Genomic DNA, 15,004 nt, shown 5'->3' with positions numbered 1-15,004 from the left:
GGCGGCCGGCCTAAGTACATACCATCGCGGAAGCTTTTCAGACCAAGTATGTACTAGATGGCAAGCGCCCGCATCGGGAGCGCCAGTACATGATATGCTTGCCGATGGCTGAAGCTTCTGTTCTCAACGTTCATTACCCTTTACGACGTCGTACGCTCGCTCAGTGGGGTCGCCGTCACCATGTACCGCGCTTTCTCCTCCCTGCGAGACTATATATCGGGAACATCCAATCAGTCCGCGCGCCGGTCTGACTCTGGCTCAATGATTCGCATCACTCGCATGTCCACACCCCTGCCTCTCGACCTAGATCAGACCAAACTCTATCCCGTTGCTAAGGGTGAGATATTTAACGAGAAGTATCGAGCTCTGAGGATGTTGGGTCATGGAACGCACTCCACGGTTTGGCTTGTTCGTGATATTAGGCTCGTAATGTTTCACTATAATGCAAGCTAGCATTGACGATGCACATTGACGACTCTCAGAACAGAGCAAGAATTCGCCATGAAGGTCATGGTATCTTGGCTGTCCGACAATAACAAGGGTCCTGATGAACTTGGTGTCCTGCGCATGCTCCAAAGTGGTCCATCCAGCTCGCCCGGAAAGCCTCACGTCTGTCAATTGCTCGACTCTTTTGTTCATCACGGGCCGGCGACTGGCAAACACACCTGTCTCATTCTTGAACCGCTTGGTTTGAGCGTTCTTGATGTGTACCACAGCTTCCCTAGCTCCCTACCGTTGATATTAGTTCAACGCATAGCAAAGCAGGTCCTCCAGGGCCTTCAATACATGCACGAGTGTGGCGTCATCCATACAGGTGAGCTATGTCTTCTACGTCACGTCGGTCACTAAACAGGTCATAGATATCAAGGGCGACAACATACTATTGACTGGGATCGGGTTCGCAGAGGACCAGACTACGAAGGATATCGAGATCATGGATCTTTTCAGCATAACTTACAAGCTCACGGACTTCGGCTCAGGTGAGTGCTGCGACATTCGCATGTTCTGATTCTAATCTGTCTCTAGCGAACACGACATCCCGTCAATGGGCCGCGGTGATCCAACCCCTGGCTCTCCGATCCCCCGAGGTTCTCATCGGTGCACCATGGGATACCAAGACCGATATCTGGAACTTCGGATGCCTCGTAAGTCATTTTGCGATGCACGAACTCACAGATTAATTAGTCCGCTTTGCAGATGTACGAATTCGCGCGAGGCGCGATTCTCTTTGATCCTGCGTGGCAGAACGAAGAGACTGGCATGGACCACACGCAAACACATCTCTCACAAATGGTCGGTCTGCTCGGCCCCTTCCCTCAGAGCTTTGTAGCCAAGGGTGTTGCTGCTAAGCAGTACTTCGATGAATCGGGTAAGGCGGTCACGTCCTCGGAACCTGATCACCCCTAATTCTAGACTTCCTTTCAGGTCACCTCCTCCGACCTTCTGCGTACGGGATAACCCTCGAAGATTTGCTTTCCCGGGCAGGCCATCCAGCCGAAGAGCTACCACAGGTAGTCGACTTCCTTCTCCATGCGTTGACCATCGATCCAGAAGAGCGGTGGTCGGCGGCACAGCTCCTTGCCCATCCGTGGATGCAGGATGTTCTCTGACGCTGGGTCTGATACATTATGTGCATTGTGTATACAACGACGTCCGGATGCTGCATAACAATGCAGATCGTTTACTTCTCGAGCCCCAAGCCATGCGATTGTCATTTGAAGTCTTCCCGTGGTCGTGAACTCCTACAAGACTTACACGGAGTCAATGCCAACGGTATGCGTGCTCCCATCATGTGCTGCTAACCTATGATTTTGCTTTACAGGGTTCAACCTGAGACCAAAACGCGATTGATGATACGTGCCACAGCATACGCGAACACGAGCCAATGCGAGTACGCATAGCGGACCAGGGTGGGCCCACCCGGTTGCAGATATATAAATCAGCAGTACATCGACGTCGACATAACCGAATCCGACGCGCGACTGTCTGTCTCTGCGTGGAACGTGAGCGCGTTGAGGCTTGCGAGACAGCGCTTCCGAGTGGCCGTGGACCGCGGCGTATGCTCGTGCGGTGGACTTCAACGTCCCAACCAACGGGAAGCCCGACTCGGAATCCCCCTTCTACTTAACCCCTGGAAGGATTGGCATACAAGGGTATACGCCGCGTCACTCAGGCTCATTGACACCGTGCATGGGCAGCGACGCGTCTAACAATAAATTCAATGTACGTGCTAGCTCTACCCGCTTCGCGATGCTAAGTTTTTCGTTAGCTTAGCACTCTTGTTAAAGGTTGTGTTTCCTACCCTTCCTTCCCAGCTGCCGACCAGTTGTATATCCACTTCACCGGCTGAGCCCACGTCACATGCAGACGGGTAGCCTTGTGCTACTTTTCGGCCTCGAACGGCGTAATGAGCCTGAACGAACTCGCGCAGACTCAAAGCCGAATCGCGGCGCCTTGTTCACATTCGTCGTTGCGAATAGCGCGTTGGCGTGGATCAGTGCCGAAACGCGTAGCCTCACACGTCAGGCAGTGCAAGTGCGACAAGGCATGACGTGACGAAGAATACAAGCACTATCTGGGTACGGAAACCACTAATGGGTTGGGAATTTCTGCGCTCTCACTCTTATGGGGATTGAGCGACATGAATAAAGCAGAGTATTCAACGTAACTTGCATATGAGCACACCAGCATAATAGACACGACGGGGATTCGGTAGCTCCCGGAGCACGTTGGTCTGATTTTCGATAGACGGGGAGGGCGTGAAGATGATGTAGGTATGGTATACGATGGTGTTTGTGCGTAATAAGTCATGCGTCCTGCACAAGCCATTGCAGACTCAGTCAGCGTCAGGCGGACAGATTGAGTACACTGACATTATCAAGGATTATGTGCGGAGCGACTGAGCATCCTCTACCCCGCGTAATCCGAGTCGATGCTGACTATACCACGATCATGCCACGGTAAGAGCATCGGCCGGAATATGGTCTTCGTCAACATCGCGAGGTAGTCCAGTTTGTGCGCATCGTTGCAGAGTAGGTCATGTGCATGAGGCCTAGAAGTAAATTCTAACTTGACGTGGACGTCCGTCAATGCGCGGAAGCACGGCTTCTCCATGACGTCGTGATAGTTCCGCAAAGCCGGAGTGTCAGCGAGGTCATGCTCCTTGAGGTTCTCGGGGCTCAGGCCCCTGAGATGGATGGCGATGTGACGAAGCTCATGGCTCCGAACGGTGTAAAGGATAGCATGCAGCTGGCTTGCCAATTGCCACGCGCGTGTCTTCCGTCCAGCCCGAGGGTAGAGGTACAATATCAATTGACTTAAAGTCGTGTTGTGCACTAGACTGAAAGGAGATCGAGAGTCTCGGATTGTCCAAGAGTTAGCGCCGGCGGTTGACAAACGAAGACGGTAGAGGGAACTTACCACGGAAGCGGAATTCATTTTGATCACCACGAAAAGAGGTCAGAGATGACCCACTCGTCTCGAGCAGTCGATTAACTTGCTTGGCTAAAAGACCGTTCGAGCAGTAGCGGTAACGCGGGTAGGGGCCCGGGTAGGGATCATCTCTGAAGACCCGGGATATCACCAATTCGGAGAGGGAGCTGCAGACTCCTGAGTCTACAAGCCAGGTGATGATTGGATCGAATGGATGTATGCTTGTGATCAGTTCATCTGAGTCCGCCGGGTCTGCATGGACTTCGAGTCGCTCGAGTCGCGTTTCACATAGAGTCCGGAATCGTGTACCAGAGAACTGATGTATCGGTATCAGGAGTTCCAGAACGACTTCTTTCAGCCCCAGGAGCGCGCAGACGATCTGTTGCAGCTGAGTAACGTTTCTAAGCATGATTCCATGCAACCGCAACGATGTAACGTGCTTGAAGTGAGACAATGCAAGGTAGAAAGTTGGGTGCATGGGAGGATGCGAAAACCCAGCGATGTCGAGGACTCGCAGAGCGGGCAGTGAATTGGCAAAGACAATAGGCAGGACATCCAGATTTAGGGAGTCGAGGCCTTGTTCCAAGCAGGCTCGACGATAGTCGCGATGAAATAGATCAGGATAGTCGCGATGAACACATAGTTCACGAGTGGTTGATAACCTCTGCTTGATGCGAGGTGACGTTTGCAGCTGATGAACCAGAAGGTCGAAGTCTTTGCGTGACTGGAGACGCACGGTATGATAGAGGTTATGAACGGCGCGAGGATGCCAGACCCGACTGACTAATGCCGCGGCGAGCAGGGCGTGGCTTTCCATCCAGTCGATGATGTTTTCGAAGGTCTCGATTGGGATGCGATCAGAAAGGGTCAGCGGCAAGGAGCCTTGGAGAGACCGTTCTTTGCTGATTTGTCTGGTCGCGTGAAGATGACAGTGATCTTCACCATCATCACGATCTCCGTGGCGGTCATTATTTGCGCCATACAGTATGCGGGGTACCGTTTCGACGTCTGTGCCCAAAGGCATGGATGGGAGCGTCGGATGGATCTGATCAAGCAATGAGCAACGTTTGCGCCGAAATTGAAGGACAGACCAACTCCACTGAGAGCCTGTACCGGTGCTGAACTGACGTCAAGGTCCGACATCATCTAGTATAACATCCACTGCCAGGCTGGCATGAGTATCGAGCATCCCCAATTTACAGGAGTATCGAATGAGACGTACCTGTCTGGGGACGTATGAGGGAGAGACAGCGGCGTGGCAGTACTGTCAGTCGAGTACCCCGCTAATACTTAACGCTTGTGGTACCCATGCTATCTGCGCGTGGGATCAGACTCGGAGCGGCTCTCTGACCGACTGGTCTAGTACCGGCCCACATGCAACGGAGTCCGGAAACTGCCTTCCTGCACTCTTCGAAATGAGTAGGTATACGTACACGGTGATTGCAGCCTGAATTTGTTCATGATCGCACCTCAGCCCTTCTACAGTTTCGGCCACATATAAGCAAGCGCTACACTAGTAGCTCATGCCTACTAGTGAGCCGATGCAATCATTGTGGGAGAAGGTCGGAATGCAGGCAACTTGAACTGTATAATACACGGGTCGACCGCGGTGGCGGTCACTGGCACCCGCCGGAGTTTGAAAGCCGAGGGCACGGCACAATCCTCAACTACTTATATATACACCGGAAACAAGCATCTTTGGAAGTTTAATCAGAACCGAGTTGCATTACACTACTAGATACACGTATATGTTACATGCGAGTACATTATTGTGGATGTTACGGACATGTCCATGCAGAGATCGTGGAATACATAGACGATATGATGTGAGTGTAAGATGATGCATGCCAACACAACGATGAGCCCAATTGAAGAAACCCTAGAAGTCAAAGAGATCCAAACGCATAAACCGTCGGTGTAATAACCACCGGCCACTCATCACCAGTGCCCCCTCACCGGCACCACCGGGCCATTCGCAAGCTCCGCGCCGACCTTCTGCACGAGCTGCATCCCGAGCGGCTCCAACACCTCCCTCCACACCCTCGCCCTCCTGCGTCCCTCGAAAATGCTCATCGACCGCTCGCCCGTCTCGCCCTCGGGTCCGAACACGAACACCTTGTCCTCCGCCCACGGCGCCTCGCCCCACGCGAATGCGAGCCAGCGCGCCTGCATCGCGTCGCGCACGCGCGAGTACGCGTAGTCGTCCACGACGGGCACGCCCCAGTCGTCCACGAACCCGCTGTCGGTCGACATGTCCGAGTCAGACGCACCACTGTCCGTCTCCGCGTCGAGCGTGAGCGCGCTCAGGCTCGCGAGGCACGGCGCGAGCGCGTGGCCGTGTACGGCGACGTGCTCGTGGACTTCGATGTAGGCATGCTCGCCGCAGAGCTGCCTCGGGGAGTCTTCGTCGTCGGAGTCCGAGTCAAAGTGCTCCGGCATGAGCTGCGCAGGGCTCTGCGACGCGACTGTCGGCAACGGGACATTATCGAAGAGATACACCAGATCCACTGCATGATGCGGGACCGCGCGCCCGGGTCCTTCCTGGTCGAACACGTAGCGGTACACGCCGCGCCCGCCACGCTCGCGTCGCGCATGCGCAGCGACGCATTCCGTCGGCCACGCGAAGCGCGCGTCGTTGATGAGCTCGAGCACGCGGGCGTGCAGCTCCTCTGGCGGCGCGTGCGGGTGGATGTCGTACGCGCGGAGGAGCGCGCTCGCCTTCGTGAGCGACTGGCATACAGCGCGCACGCGCCGCTCGATCGCCGTCGCGGACCAATTTGAGGCGGGGCGCGCCCAGAGGAGCGCCTCGTCGCTGCAGTCGCCGATGAGGAGCGGCTGGTGGTGCGCCGACACGGGCGTGTGACGCGCACGCGATCGAGAACGGGAGAGGAGGCGTAGGTGATTGTGGCTGTAACTGTGTGGGGGATGGTGCGGTCGGCCGCGTCGGTGTTCTGCTGGCTGCTCAGCCTCAGGGATGAGAGAGCCCGAGAAGTGTTTGTGGAAGAACACGCCGTCGTCGACGGCGCGCACGCTCCCACCGAGCGCGACGAGCTTTTCCGCTTCTAGAGCGCGGAGTTCGCCGACGCTCTGCACATGCAACGCGGCCATGTATCTGGACATGTGCCAGCCCGCGGTGTGGACGGTCGGAAGCTCGAGATCCATGTTGGCGCTCTGAACGATGGCGCGCCGGAAGAGAGGCTGCTTTTCGTTTGCGGCAGAATGGAGGTGGCAGAGAATGTCGGCGGCGCCTGTTGACTCGCCGAAGAGCGTGATATTCGAGGGATCGCCGCCGAATGCTGAGATGAAGTGGTAAACCCACTCTAGCGCTCGGCGCTGGTCACGGAGGCCTTTTGAATGAATGATGTCAGACGCGGGGTCGCTATGCATGACGATGAACAGAGACATGCGTACCGTAGTTACCGACGCCCTCGTCGCCTGCGGCCTTGTTGTCCTCGCGCAGAGCAGGGCTGGCAGCGAAGCCTAGCAGACCAAGCCGATAGCTGCGAGATCACATGAGCACCTGCAATACAGAGGGAAAAGGCTATACGCACTTGAAGGTGACCATGATCACTGGCTTGCCAATGAGCATGCTCTTTTGCACGAAGGCGCCGCCGTCGTAGACCCATTTTGAACCCGAGCCACGGTTTCCGCCCCTGCAAGACGATGAGGAGGCATGATGTAGGCTAAGTCGCGTGCACGTACCCGTGTATCCAAAGCATGACAGGCAGACGCGACTCTGGGGTCGCGTCGCCGGGACAGGTTATATTAAGATTTAGACAATCGAGTTCATTTTGTTTGAGGACTTGGACAGGGATGTTGTCCTCAGATATGCCAAAGAGTTGTGCGTCCGCGCCTGGATGTCTTGGCTGCGGGCAGATAGGACTAAAGCAGACCAGAATCAGCGTACGGCTCGCCCACACAGCCATCTTGAACTCACCCGTAGTGACTGGCATCCGTCAGGAGAGGGTAGATGGTGTTTAACCTCGACTGACGGAAGCGCGCAGGTATGCTAGCGTACTGGATCCCGCGATACTGGTGCACGGGCGCCTCAGCAGTGGAAACGGGATGGACGACTCCGGTGAATGTCGTCGCGAGGTCCTCATGGAGGACGACAGGCTCTTCCAAGTCCAACGCAGGAACCTTCGCAATCATTGCTGGTGCTTGCAGCCAGTGCCAGTGCGCGTGAAGCCAGGAGGCTCAGAGACAGGGGCAGCGTGGTCGCGAACGGGCAATGCGGGGAGGTGCAACAGGTGCGGGGCCCCAGCCTGCACGCCTGGACATGGATTTGTACCTGCGCAAGACGGTCGAGCACGCGCACATCGATCCGTCCGAATGCGGGGAGGCTGAAAACTGGACGGGTGCGCCGCGAAAGGCAAGCCCCGCACTGGCGCGTCGGTCCAGGTGCCTCGGAAGTTGCCGGGACCAGCGGGCGAACCGACTCGAACGCTCGGCGCAACGGGCGAAGGGGCCATGGGACGCAGCTGCAGACCCTCCTCGACCATGCTTGACATCAGCATGACGCCCCTGTCCACGCCTGTCCACCCGCGGTTTGGTGCAAATCCGAGTTCCCCCGAGGTCACGTCTGGCGCGTACATAGGTTCAGCCTGAGCGCACTTCAGTCTAGAACGGGCGGAATTAAGTGACACAGCACACAAAACCGCGTGCTGTACGTACTCTCCTTCCCGACAATCATAAGTGTGCTTCATCTTGCAAGCTGCCGCAGGAGCGAACCTACTTATTGTCGCCCAATGGGAGTTTCGTCGCCCGTGCAGTTCGTAACATATAGCTTCTTTGCACGTCCTCGATATCAATCCGATAGCGCAGCTTGATGGGTGGCCCTGGAGGCTGTATTCGCCAAGGTTAGCCTTCCATACTGATGATCTCGGCCACAATTGGGAGTCTGGACGGCGTTTGTATGATAAGTGAAGAGACATCGTAATAAGAACTCACCACACGGCCGCGAATTGCGCAGAATTGTTCGCGGCACCGTCTTACGCACGCAGTCAACGATGTCATGCACGAGTACAAGCATGTATTGCTACGGTACACGGCCCATACAAAGGTAGGAATACACCACAACCCATGTGTGTGCAGCGCGCCCCGCACCAGCCTGCGCGGACGTAGTCAGGACGTGTAACGGTGAGGTCAAGGAAGGCAAAGACTTACCTGAAGGACGCACATGGCAACGCCTGTGCAAACGGAAGACGTAATGCCGTGACGAAGTGAATCTCCATGGCGCGCTGCCTTTTCGGTACGGCCGGTGCGGGCAGCTGATCACTCCCGTACTCACAAAACCGCGTGCCTTCGTTCATGCCGGTTACAGATGCGGAAAGACCTTGGATCGACGTGAGCATGTCATCGCCGTCATGGTAGCCTGGTGCACTGCTCACCTGATAAACCAATAATGTCGGTGCGCGACGTGCGATAGGGCCGACACCACCTGCAATCGTCCGAGCCAGAGGACCGCATCTCGATTGCCCTTCGTCTCGGAGCATTTGTCTGGCCCGCGAAGTGGACACCCTCGAAAGTTTGCTTCGGCCGAACAGAACATACGCGGCGTCACGATCCTTCCTCCCGGGGCGAGACACAGTACCAATTCACAGAGAGCCAAGCTGAACCCAGTACACGGCGCAGAGAAAACCTAGACTAGGGCCCGCAGCTGGAAGCAGTAGCACGCTGACGCCCCAAAGACCGATAGGCCTACCAATCCGCTGCCCACCGAGTTCCGGAAACGCACCCGCGCATATGCACAGTCAACGTAGCGCAAAGTTCTGCTGGAACTTCATGCAGCATGGGAAGAGTCCGAGAGGGAAGTTCCCTCACCGTCGTGGCCAGCTTATATATCGATATCGCGTCCCGCGGAGGAGATCTGGGGTGCGTACCGTCCGGACAGCTGACTAGAGATCCGCAGATAAGGCGCGGCTCTTGGGGCGGGGTGTCTTCTTCGCGCATGCTCGTCCGATTTGGGATAGCCAGAGTGGGGTCCCGGGATCCGTCACCGCTCGAAATCCGAGAGCATCACAAGCGCGGAGTTCCCTAGTGGATATAATTAACAGTCTAAAATGGTATACATAATGACGACGAAGACATACGTCCAAACGTTGATCGACGCTCGAAACAGTCAAATGATAGTCGCCTGCCTGTACTTATTCAAACTTGAATGCTCTTCGGAGTCTCCTCCAGCGCGATTCCGGAACTTCGAGTTGTGGGAGAGACGTCCATCGAAGCCCATTCAAACGCCGCACGACCATGCCCTGTCGATAAGTGATCCATCGTCCTCGTCTGTAAGGCTCACGTCACCCATTCGGATTTGAGCTTGCTGACCAAAGGTTCTTCTAACCCGACTTGACCTCGTCGGGGTCAAACACAATCCACGCCGAGATTCGGTTCTTCGCCTCACGTCAGGGTGCACAGATGAAGGACTTCAGGTTGGCTCAACGCCACCTTGAGAGGCAGATACGGAGTGGTCGACAGGAGGCCGTCATCCGCCAAGATGGCTAGTCTGTACATCGTGACATTAATGCCTCGCACGACGAGTGTCATATGGAGACATAGAGAGGTATACGCGTATGATTCCGTTCGTAGACATTGAGCCGAGGTGGCTCTCGGGCCCTCTTCCTGCGAGTCGGCTCCAGGCGGCGGAAATTTCAGACAGACCAGTGCCTGTAGAGATTTATACTGTGCCTATGAGACGTCCACTGTCCAGCAGCCAGATAGATAGGATCGCAAGAGCGGGTCAAAGGCGGCCACCGCCGGGCGTCCGAAGTCCAGTTGTCACAAGTCGTCACGCGTGACGCGTCACGGGGATGCGTGTCGCAGCGTGTGTGCAACTTGAACTTGGACTCCACAAAATGGACCCACCCTCCTCCTCCTCCTCCACACCGTACACGGTATGTAGTACATACCGCTCCTCTACGCCCGGGATTGTTCAGCTCTAGATTTGCATTGCTTGCAGATTCACTACTCTCAGGCTCACCGAGTCGGAATGACACCGACTGACAGTGGCATATTAGCGGATAAGTTATGCTGGGTCAGTATCTCCACGCGCAAATAGGGTCTGGGCGGTTCAAAAACCACCGAACGAATGCTCTGCCTCGTTGCTGCGACGCTGCAGCTATCGCCTCGACCATCACATTCACTGGTTGGTAGGTACGTCCCACCCTAAAATTTACTGCGATATGCTCAATCCTGTCACCTAGGTGGCAATGGAAAGTGACAGCATTGAATTTACCGAACTGCCACCTCTCAGCGGGTTGTCTGAAGGTGAAGGATCGCTTGTCCGGACCCCTTGCCCAGGGACGTTAAGGCCTCGACTTCAGCGCATATTTCTCTACACTCAGCCAGACGGAGGCTCTGAGGACGCTGGGAGCAACTGTGTCGCACACTCTCCACACGGTTTCTTATCGCTGACGCTTTGTGGCCGCATCCCTCTCGATGTCTTCGTCTATATCATCGGTCACATGGATCGTTCCGCGTTGCTCACCGCGGCATTGGTCTGCTGGGCATGGCACCGCTGCGCTCTGCGCAGTCTTTATACCACTGTCGAGCTCAATTCGCGCGCAAGCTACGATTTGTTGGTGGAACAGTTCCGTACGTCGTCTCGTGTCAAGCAACGCCTAACCGCAACACGCATACTAGTCGTGGGCAGCTACGACACGAAGCAAGGAAGCGCTCCCTTTCTGGATGCCCTGCCTGCCGTCTTTGTCAACACACTACCCATGCTACGAGTACTCGACATCCGTCAAGCCCTGCGTCCTGTCATGCACCAGACTTTCTATATCGCCCTTCATCAGTTCAAGCACCTTGTGTCGTTGCGCGTGTCTGCTGTCACTCTGCGAAGCACCGACCAACTGCAACGGATCGTCAACGCGTTTCCGCAATTGGTAGCACTTGCCTTGAGCAATGTGGCCTTCATGCGCTATCATTCTACCAGTCGCAGATCGCGATGCCCTCCCCAGACCAGGTCCAACCTCCATCTTAAAGAGCTTGGTCTCCATGTTGACGACTCGCAGGTTTCTACCGATCCGGTGGGCGCTCTTGAACACATATCCCACTGGCTCGAATCCTCGGGTATTCACCTTCATATACTGACCGCGGACATCTCCCCTGCGTCAGCGAATGACCACGCATTCGCATGCGAGCAAGTTGATCGACTGCTCAGCACAAGTGGGCCGTATCTGACTACCTTCAGTAGCCGCTTTGGTGGTCGCATCCGTAAATGATCCCCATGGCCTCTGGGATCTGTCAGCTACTAATGATAGCGCACTTCACAGGCCATCCTCGGGAATTCTGCAGCCTAGTTCACAACACAGCCCTGCAGACCTTGAAGTTGACGCTGGCCTTCGAGCCCAACGACGCCGACCGGTCAACATTAGCCACCGAACTGTATGCCACACTCTCTACGGTCCGAAGCTACCAGCTCAAACGCATCGTTATCGTGTTCTACGTCGGCCTCCAACTCGACGACGGTCTGCACACGGTGAAGCTCAACCGATCGCATGCAGCGCTCGTCACGAAGTGGTATGGCCTACACGAAATCATGGGCTACCCGTACTACGCCATCTTGCGGGACGTCGATGTCCGGATGGACGTTGTGTACAATAGACGAGGACACAGCCAGGAGTGGGTGGACGACATCGCCCGAGCGCTGGTCCCCGAATTGCAGCAGCTGTTCATGCCATGGCACGCCCGCGGAATAGTCAACATCTCCTACACCCTCCGAGGCGTGGGACTAGCCAAGTGAGTGTACGCTATACCTCGACTGGGCGCCGGTGGGTGTCGTCCTCCACCTCCCGGTAGAATGTTAGCTTACGTTGCGCTTGTCATACAGCAAACAAGACCCACGCGTCATATATTTGAGTCACTCCTGCGTACGATCGTGCACGGTGTAATGTATCATATCATCCATCCACCGGGACCCTGATGGACGACCGACGTATGTAAGTCGCGCACCCCGATCGCCAGTTGGACTGACTTGGCACGCTCCTTATTCGCCGGTCTGGAGGAATACCTTTTTCACTTGTACGCCCACGTTGCCCTTCGTCGCGTTGGACGCACGGACATTTGTTGCTATTATGGTGGCGCTTGCCGATTCTCGCATTGTATTTGTCCCAATATGCTCAACGAATGACAGGAAAACATCGCTGAGTCAACCTCGCTGGCATATCAGACCTGCGCGCCATGTTACCTGCTACCTGTCGCAAGGCCTCCCTTGGGTGCGGCTTCCTGGCTTAAAACAAATTACTAGGTCGCCGCTTCCCAGAGGCGTGATGCGGGCATCGGAAAGGTTGCACATCTCTCATCTATCCCACTATATGTCGCCAAATTTGTGTGCGACTTACTGCAGACTCCGAGTCGTTCCTGGGACGACCACAAAAGGCGCCTGAAGGCATCTGTCATGTCAACGGCCCTTTTGATCCTTCCTGTCACACGTATTTCAGGTACGCGGCACTGCTCTGTATGTCGAGCCTTATAAACATGTCGACTGAACAGCCTGACCAGGCCTTGCCCCGTCTCCCGTTCTCCTAAAAGTGCGTACTAGTATATTTCTCTTAATGCTTGATTGACCATTCGGGGGACTTACGCCTGCCGGTGCCAGGTGATGCAGAACATGGGCCCTCCGCCCGATGCCCCCCTAGTCGCAGGGAAAACATTACCAACGGGTTTTCCAGATCCCTCCTACGGGCTCGTTCGTTTTTCCGTGTACCAATGTCGAAGAAACATCATACGCCGACGGACGGAAGAGGCGCTTCACACAACGAACGCGAAGACCATACTGTGCACAGTCAAGGCCAAACACTTGCCACCGACCTGTCTGAAGACGAAGGACGGCCCCTTTCCACTGCCTTATCCAATCGCATACCTATCGAGATATATGAAAACATCATCGAACACACGGATCGGGATATGCTACGTTCTGCGGCATTGGTTTGCCGGGCATGGTATCCTCGTGCCAGTCAGAGTCTCTATCACACCGTCATCATCGAGTCGCGTGCAAGCTATGGTTTGTTGACGACGCAGCTCCGCACGTCGCCTCGCATCTCGCATTGGCTTGCGTATACGCACGAACTGGTCATCGGACGCTACCGACCCAGCGACTCGAATATACCCTTTCTGGACGCCCTTCCTCTTGTCTTCGCACAAGCTTTACCAGCCTTGCGGGTGCTCGAGATTCGTCGGAGCTTGCGTCCTGCTATGCACCCGAGTTTCTATGTTGCCCTCCGCCAATTCCAGCACCTCACGTCATTGCATCTGTGTCTTGTCAAGCTGAGCAACACTGCTCAGCTACGACGGATTGTCTGTGCGTTTCCGAGTCTGGAAGAGCTCACCTTGGAGAATGTGACTTTCGTGCAAGCGCAGTCCTCTGGTGCAACAGTCCGGAACGTCGCTCTCGTAACTCATCCCGAAATTCGGCTCAGGCGACTGAAGTTACGCGGGTATCACGACGGCCACATACAGTCATTCGATCCAATTGTCACCTGGCTTGTATCCTCGAAATTCTGCGGTTCCCTTCTCGCTTTGGTGATGGTCTTCGACGCCTCGTCTCCGTTGGATGCTATCAGGGAGCTCGCAACCAAGCAAGTCGATCGACTCCTCGAGGCAGGCGGGCCGTCTCTGGTATCCTTCCATGGTGAGATCTATTTGTGGCTTCATGGTAAGGAACCTCTCCCCGCCAGCGCCCCGCCAGCTCATTTTCTGATACTTACGAATCTTCCAGATCACTCTCCTTGCGATTTCGCGCACAACACAGCCTTACGTCACTTGGCGTTGAAGCTGAACTTCCACTTTGGCTCGTCCGTAGAAGACTCGGATTGGCCAGACGCGGCAAACGAGCTGCGCGCGGCCTTCTCCACGATCCGGAGCCACCAGCTCGAGGACATCGCAGTCCACCTCAGGTTCGAATTCTCCAGCCGTCTGGGTGAGGAAGAGCTCAGCCGCTCCTACGAGAAGCTGGGCTCAGACTCGCGGGGCCTACACGATGTCCTGGCTCGGCCGTACTTCGTCGCACTGACGGAGGTCGGCGTCAAGGTCGAGGTGTTCCATATGCCTGATGATTACAAGTCGGCGGACGACTTTGCCAGAGCGATCGTCCCTATATGCCGGCGATTGTTCACGCCATGGGATAATCGCGGTATAGTCAACGTTTCGTACTACACGACTCAGGCGTGACCGTGAAGAAGCGTATGCCTCGAGTCTCTGCAAGGCTTACCCGTAGTGCGTATCTCGTGCAAGCCACCCGCCGGACATTGACTGACTTAACGAATTGAAGCAGGACTCGCCGTATCTACATGCCTGTATTGACACATGTAGGGGCTCTTGCGGTCGCACATCAACTTCCGGCGCATATATCCACGCCCCGCAAGGATACGTGGCACAGCAAAGGCAACTGCAGTCATACATGTACATCGCGACCTTCGTGATGCTTCATTGAGACGTCGCGGATAACTTTCACGTCGATGAAGTCAGTAATTCGCCCCTTTGTCGTAGGTGGGCCTACTCACCTGATCGACACATAATTGTCGTACTAGCCCACTGTTCCCGCTCCCGTCTAGATGCCGGGGTAAGGATCAGC

The 15,004-nt window shown here is 55.6% G+C and overlaps 7 protein-coding genes across 7 annotated transcripts; 4 read left to right on the top strand and 3 right to left on the bottom strand.

The window, feature by feature from the left end:
- Positions 1–135: 135 nt before the first annotated feature.
- Positions 136–1,815, top strand: B0H18DRAFT_913533 (kinase-like protein). Its single transcript, XM_048041577.1, has 6 exons — positions 136–422; positions 483–814; positions 861–980; positions 1,027–1,145; positions 1,198–1,369; positions 1,426–1,815. Exons 1-6 carry the CDS (start codon positions 181–183, stop codon positions 1,608–1,610), a joined length of 1,170 nt encoding a protein of 389 aa, XP_047888214.1. The 5' UTR covers positions 136–180; the 3' UTR covers positions 1,611–1,815.
- A 1,095-nt stretch (positions 1,816–2,910) lies between these two features.
- On the bottom strand, positions 2,911–4,456 carry B0H18DRAFT_1123646 (uncharacterized protein; the record flags this gene model as incomplete). The annotated part of the gene is made up of 2 exons (XM_048034717.1): positions 2,911–3,340; positions 3,399–4,456. 2 exons carry the CDS (start codon positions 4,454–4,456, stop codon positions 2,911–2,913), a joined length of 1,488 nt encoding a protein of 495 aa, XP_047888213.1.
- Positions 4,457–5,370: 914 nt separating this feature from the next.
- On the bottom strand, positions 5,371–7,584 carry B0H18DRAFT_1123645 (carboxylesterase; the record flags this gene model as incomplete). The annotated part of the gene is made up of 5 exons (XM_048034716.1): positions 5,371–6,779; positions 6,844–6,932; positions 6,984–7,085; positions 7,135–7,314; positions 7,370–7,584. The coding sequence occupies 5 exons, from the start codon at positions 7,582–7,584 to the stop codon at positions 5,371–5,373; spliced, it is 1,995 nt and encodes a 664-aa protein (XP_047888212.1).
- Positions 7,370–8,480, bottom strand: B0H18DRAFT_37759 (uncharacterized protein). Its single transcript, XM_048037823.1, has one exon. It carries the CDS (start codon positions 8,364–8,366, stop codon positions 7,581–7,583), a length of 786 nt encoding a protein of 261 aa, XP_047888211.1. The 5' UTR covers positions 8,367–8,480; the 3' UTR covers positions 7,370–7,580.
- Positions 8,481–9,414: 934 nt separating this feature from the next.
- B0H18DRAFT_37762 (uncharacterized protein) lies at positions 9,415–10,155 on the top strand. The gene is made up of 2 exons (XM_048037824.1): positions 9,415–9,716; positions 9,838–10,155. The coding sequence occupies exons 1-2, from the start codon at positions 9,495–9,497 to the stop codon at positions 9,931–9,933; spliced, it is 318 nt and encodes a 105-aa protein (XP_047888210.1). The 5' UTR covers positions 9,415–9,494; the 3' UTR covers positions 9,934–10,155.
- A 121-nt stretch (positions 10,156–10,276) lies between these two features.
- B0H18DRAFT_1034795 (uncharacterized protein) lies at positions 10,277–12,580 on the top strand. Its single transcript, XM_048030276.1, has 5 exons — positions 10,277–10,322; positions 10,388–10,577; positions 10,632–11,646; positions 11,706–12,171; positions 12,263–12,580. The coding sequence occupies exons 3-5, from the start codon at positions 10,638–10,640 to the stop codon at positions 12,321–12,323; spliced, it is 1,536 nt and encodes a 511-aa protein (XP_047888209.1). The 5' UTR covers positions 10,277–10,322; positions 10,388–10,577; positions 10,632–10,637; the 3' UTR covers positions 12,324–12,580.
- A 464-nt stretch (positions 12,581–13,044) lies between these two features.
- Positions 13,045–14,619, top strand: B0H18DRAFT_37653 (uncharacterized protein). The gene is made up of 2 exons (XM_048037813.1): positions 13,045–14,086; positions 14,150–14,619. Exons 1-2 carry the CDS (start codon positions 13,141–13,143, stop codon positions 14,599–14,601), a joined length of 1,398 nt encoding a protein of 465 aa, XP_047888208.1. The 5' UTR covers positions 13,045–13,140; the 3' UTR covers positions 14,602–14,619.
- Positions 14,620–15,004: the final 385 nt, after the last annotated feature.

The sequence above is a fragment of the Fomitopsis serialis genome (assembly GCF_022376445.1).
Source record: "Fomitopsis serialis strain Sig1Antser10 chromosome Unknown B0H18scaffold_103, whole genome shotgun sequence".
NCBI lineage: Eukaryota > Fungi > Basidiomycota > Agaricomycetes > Polyporales > Fomitopsidaceae > Fomitopsis > Fomitopsis serialis.
Note: the sequence above shows the minus strand (reverse complement) of the source record. Positions and strands in the feature narration are given on the sequence as shown.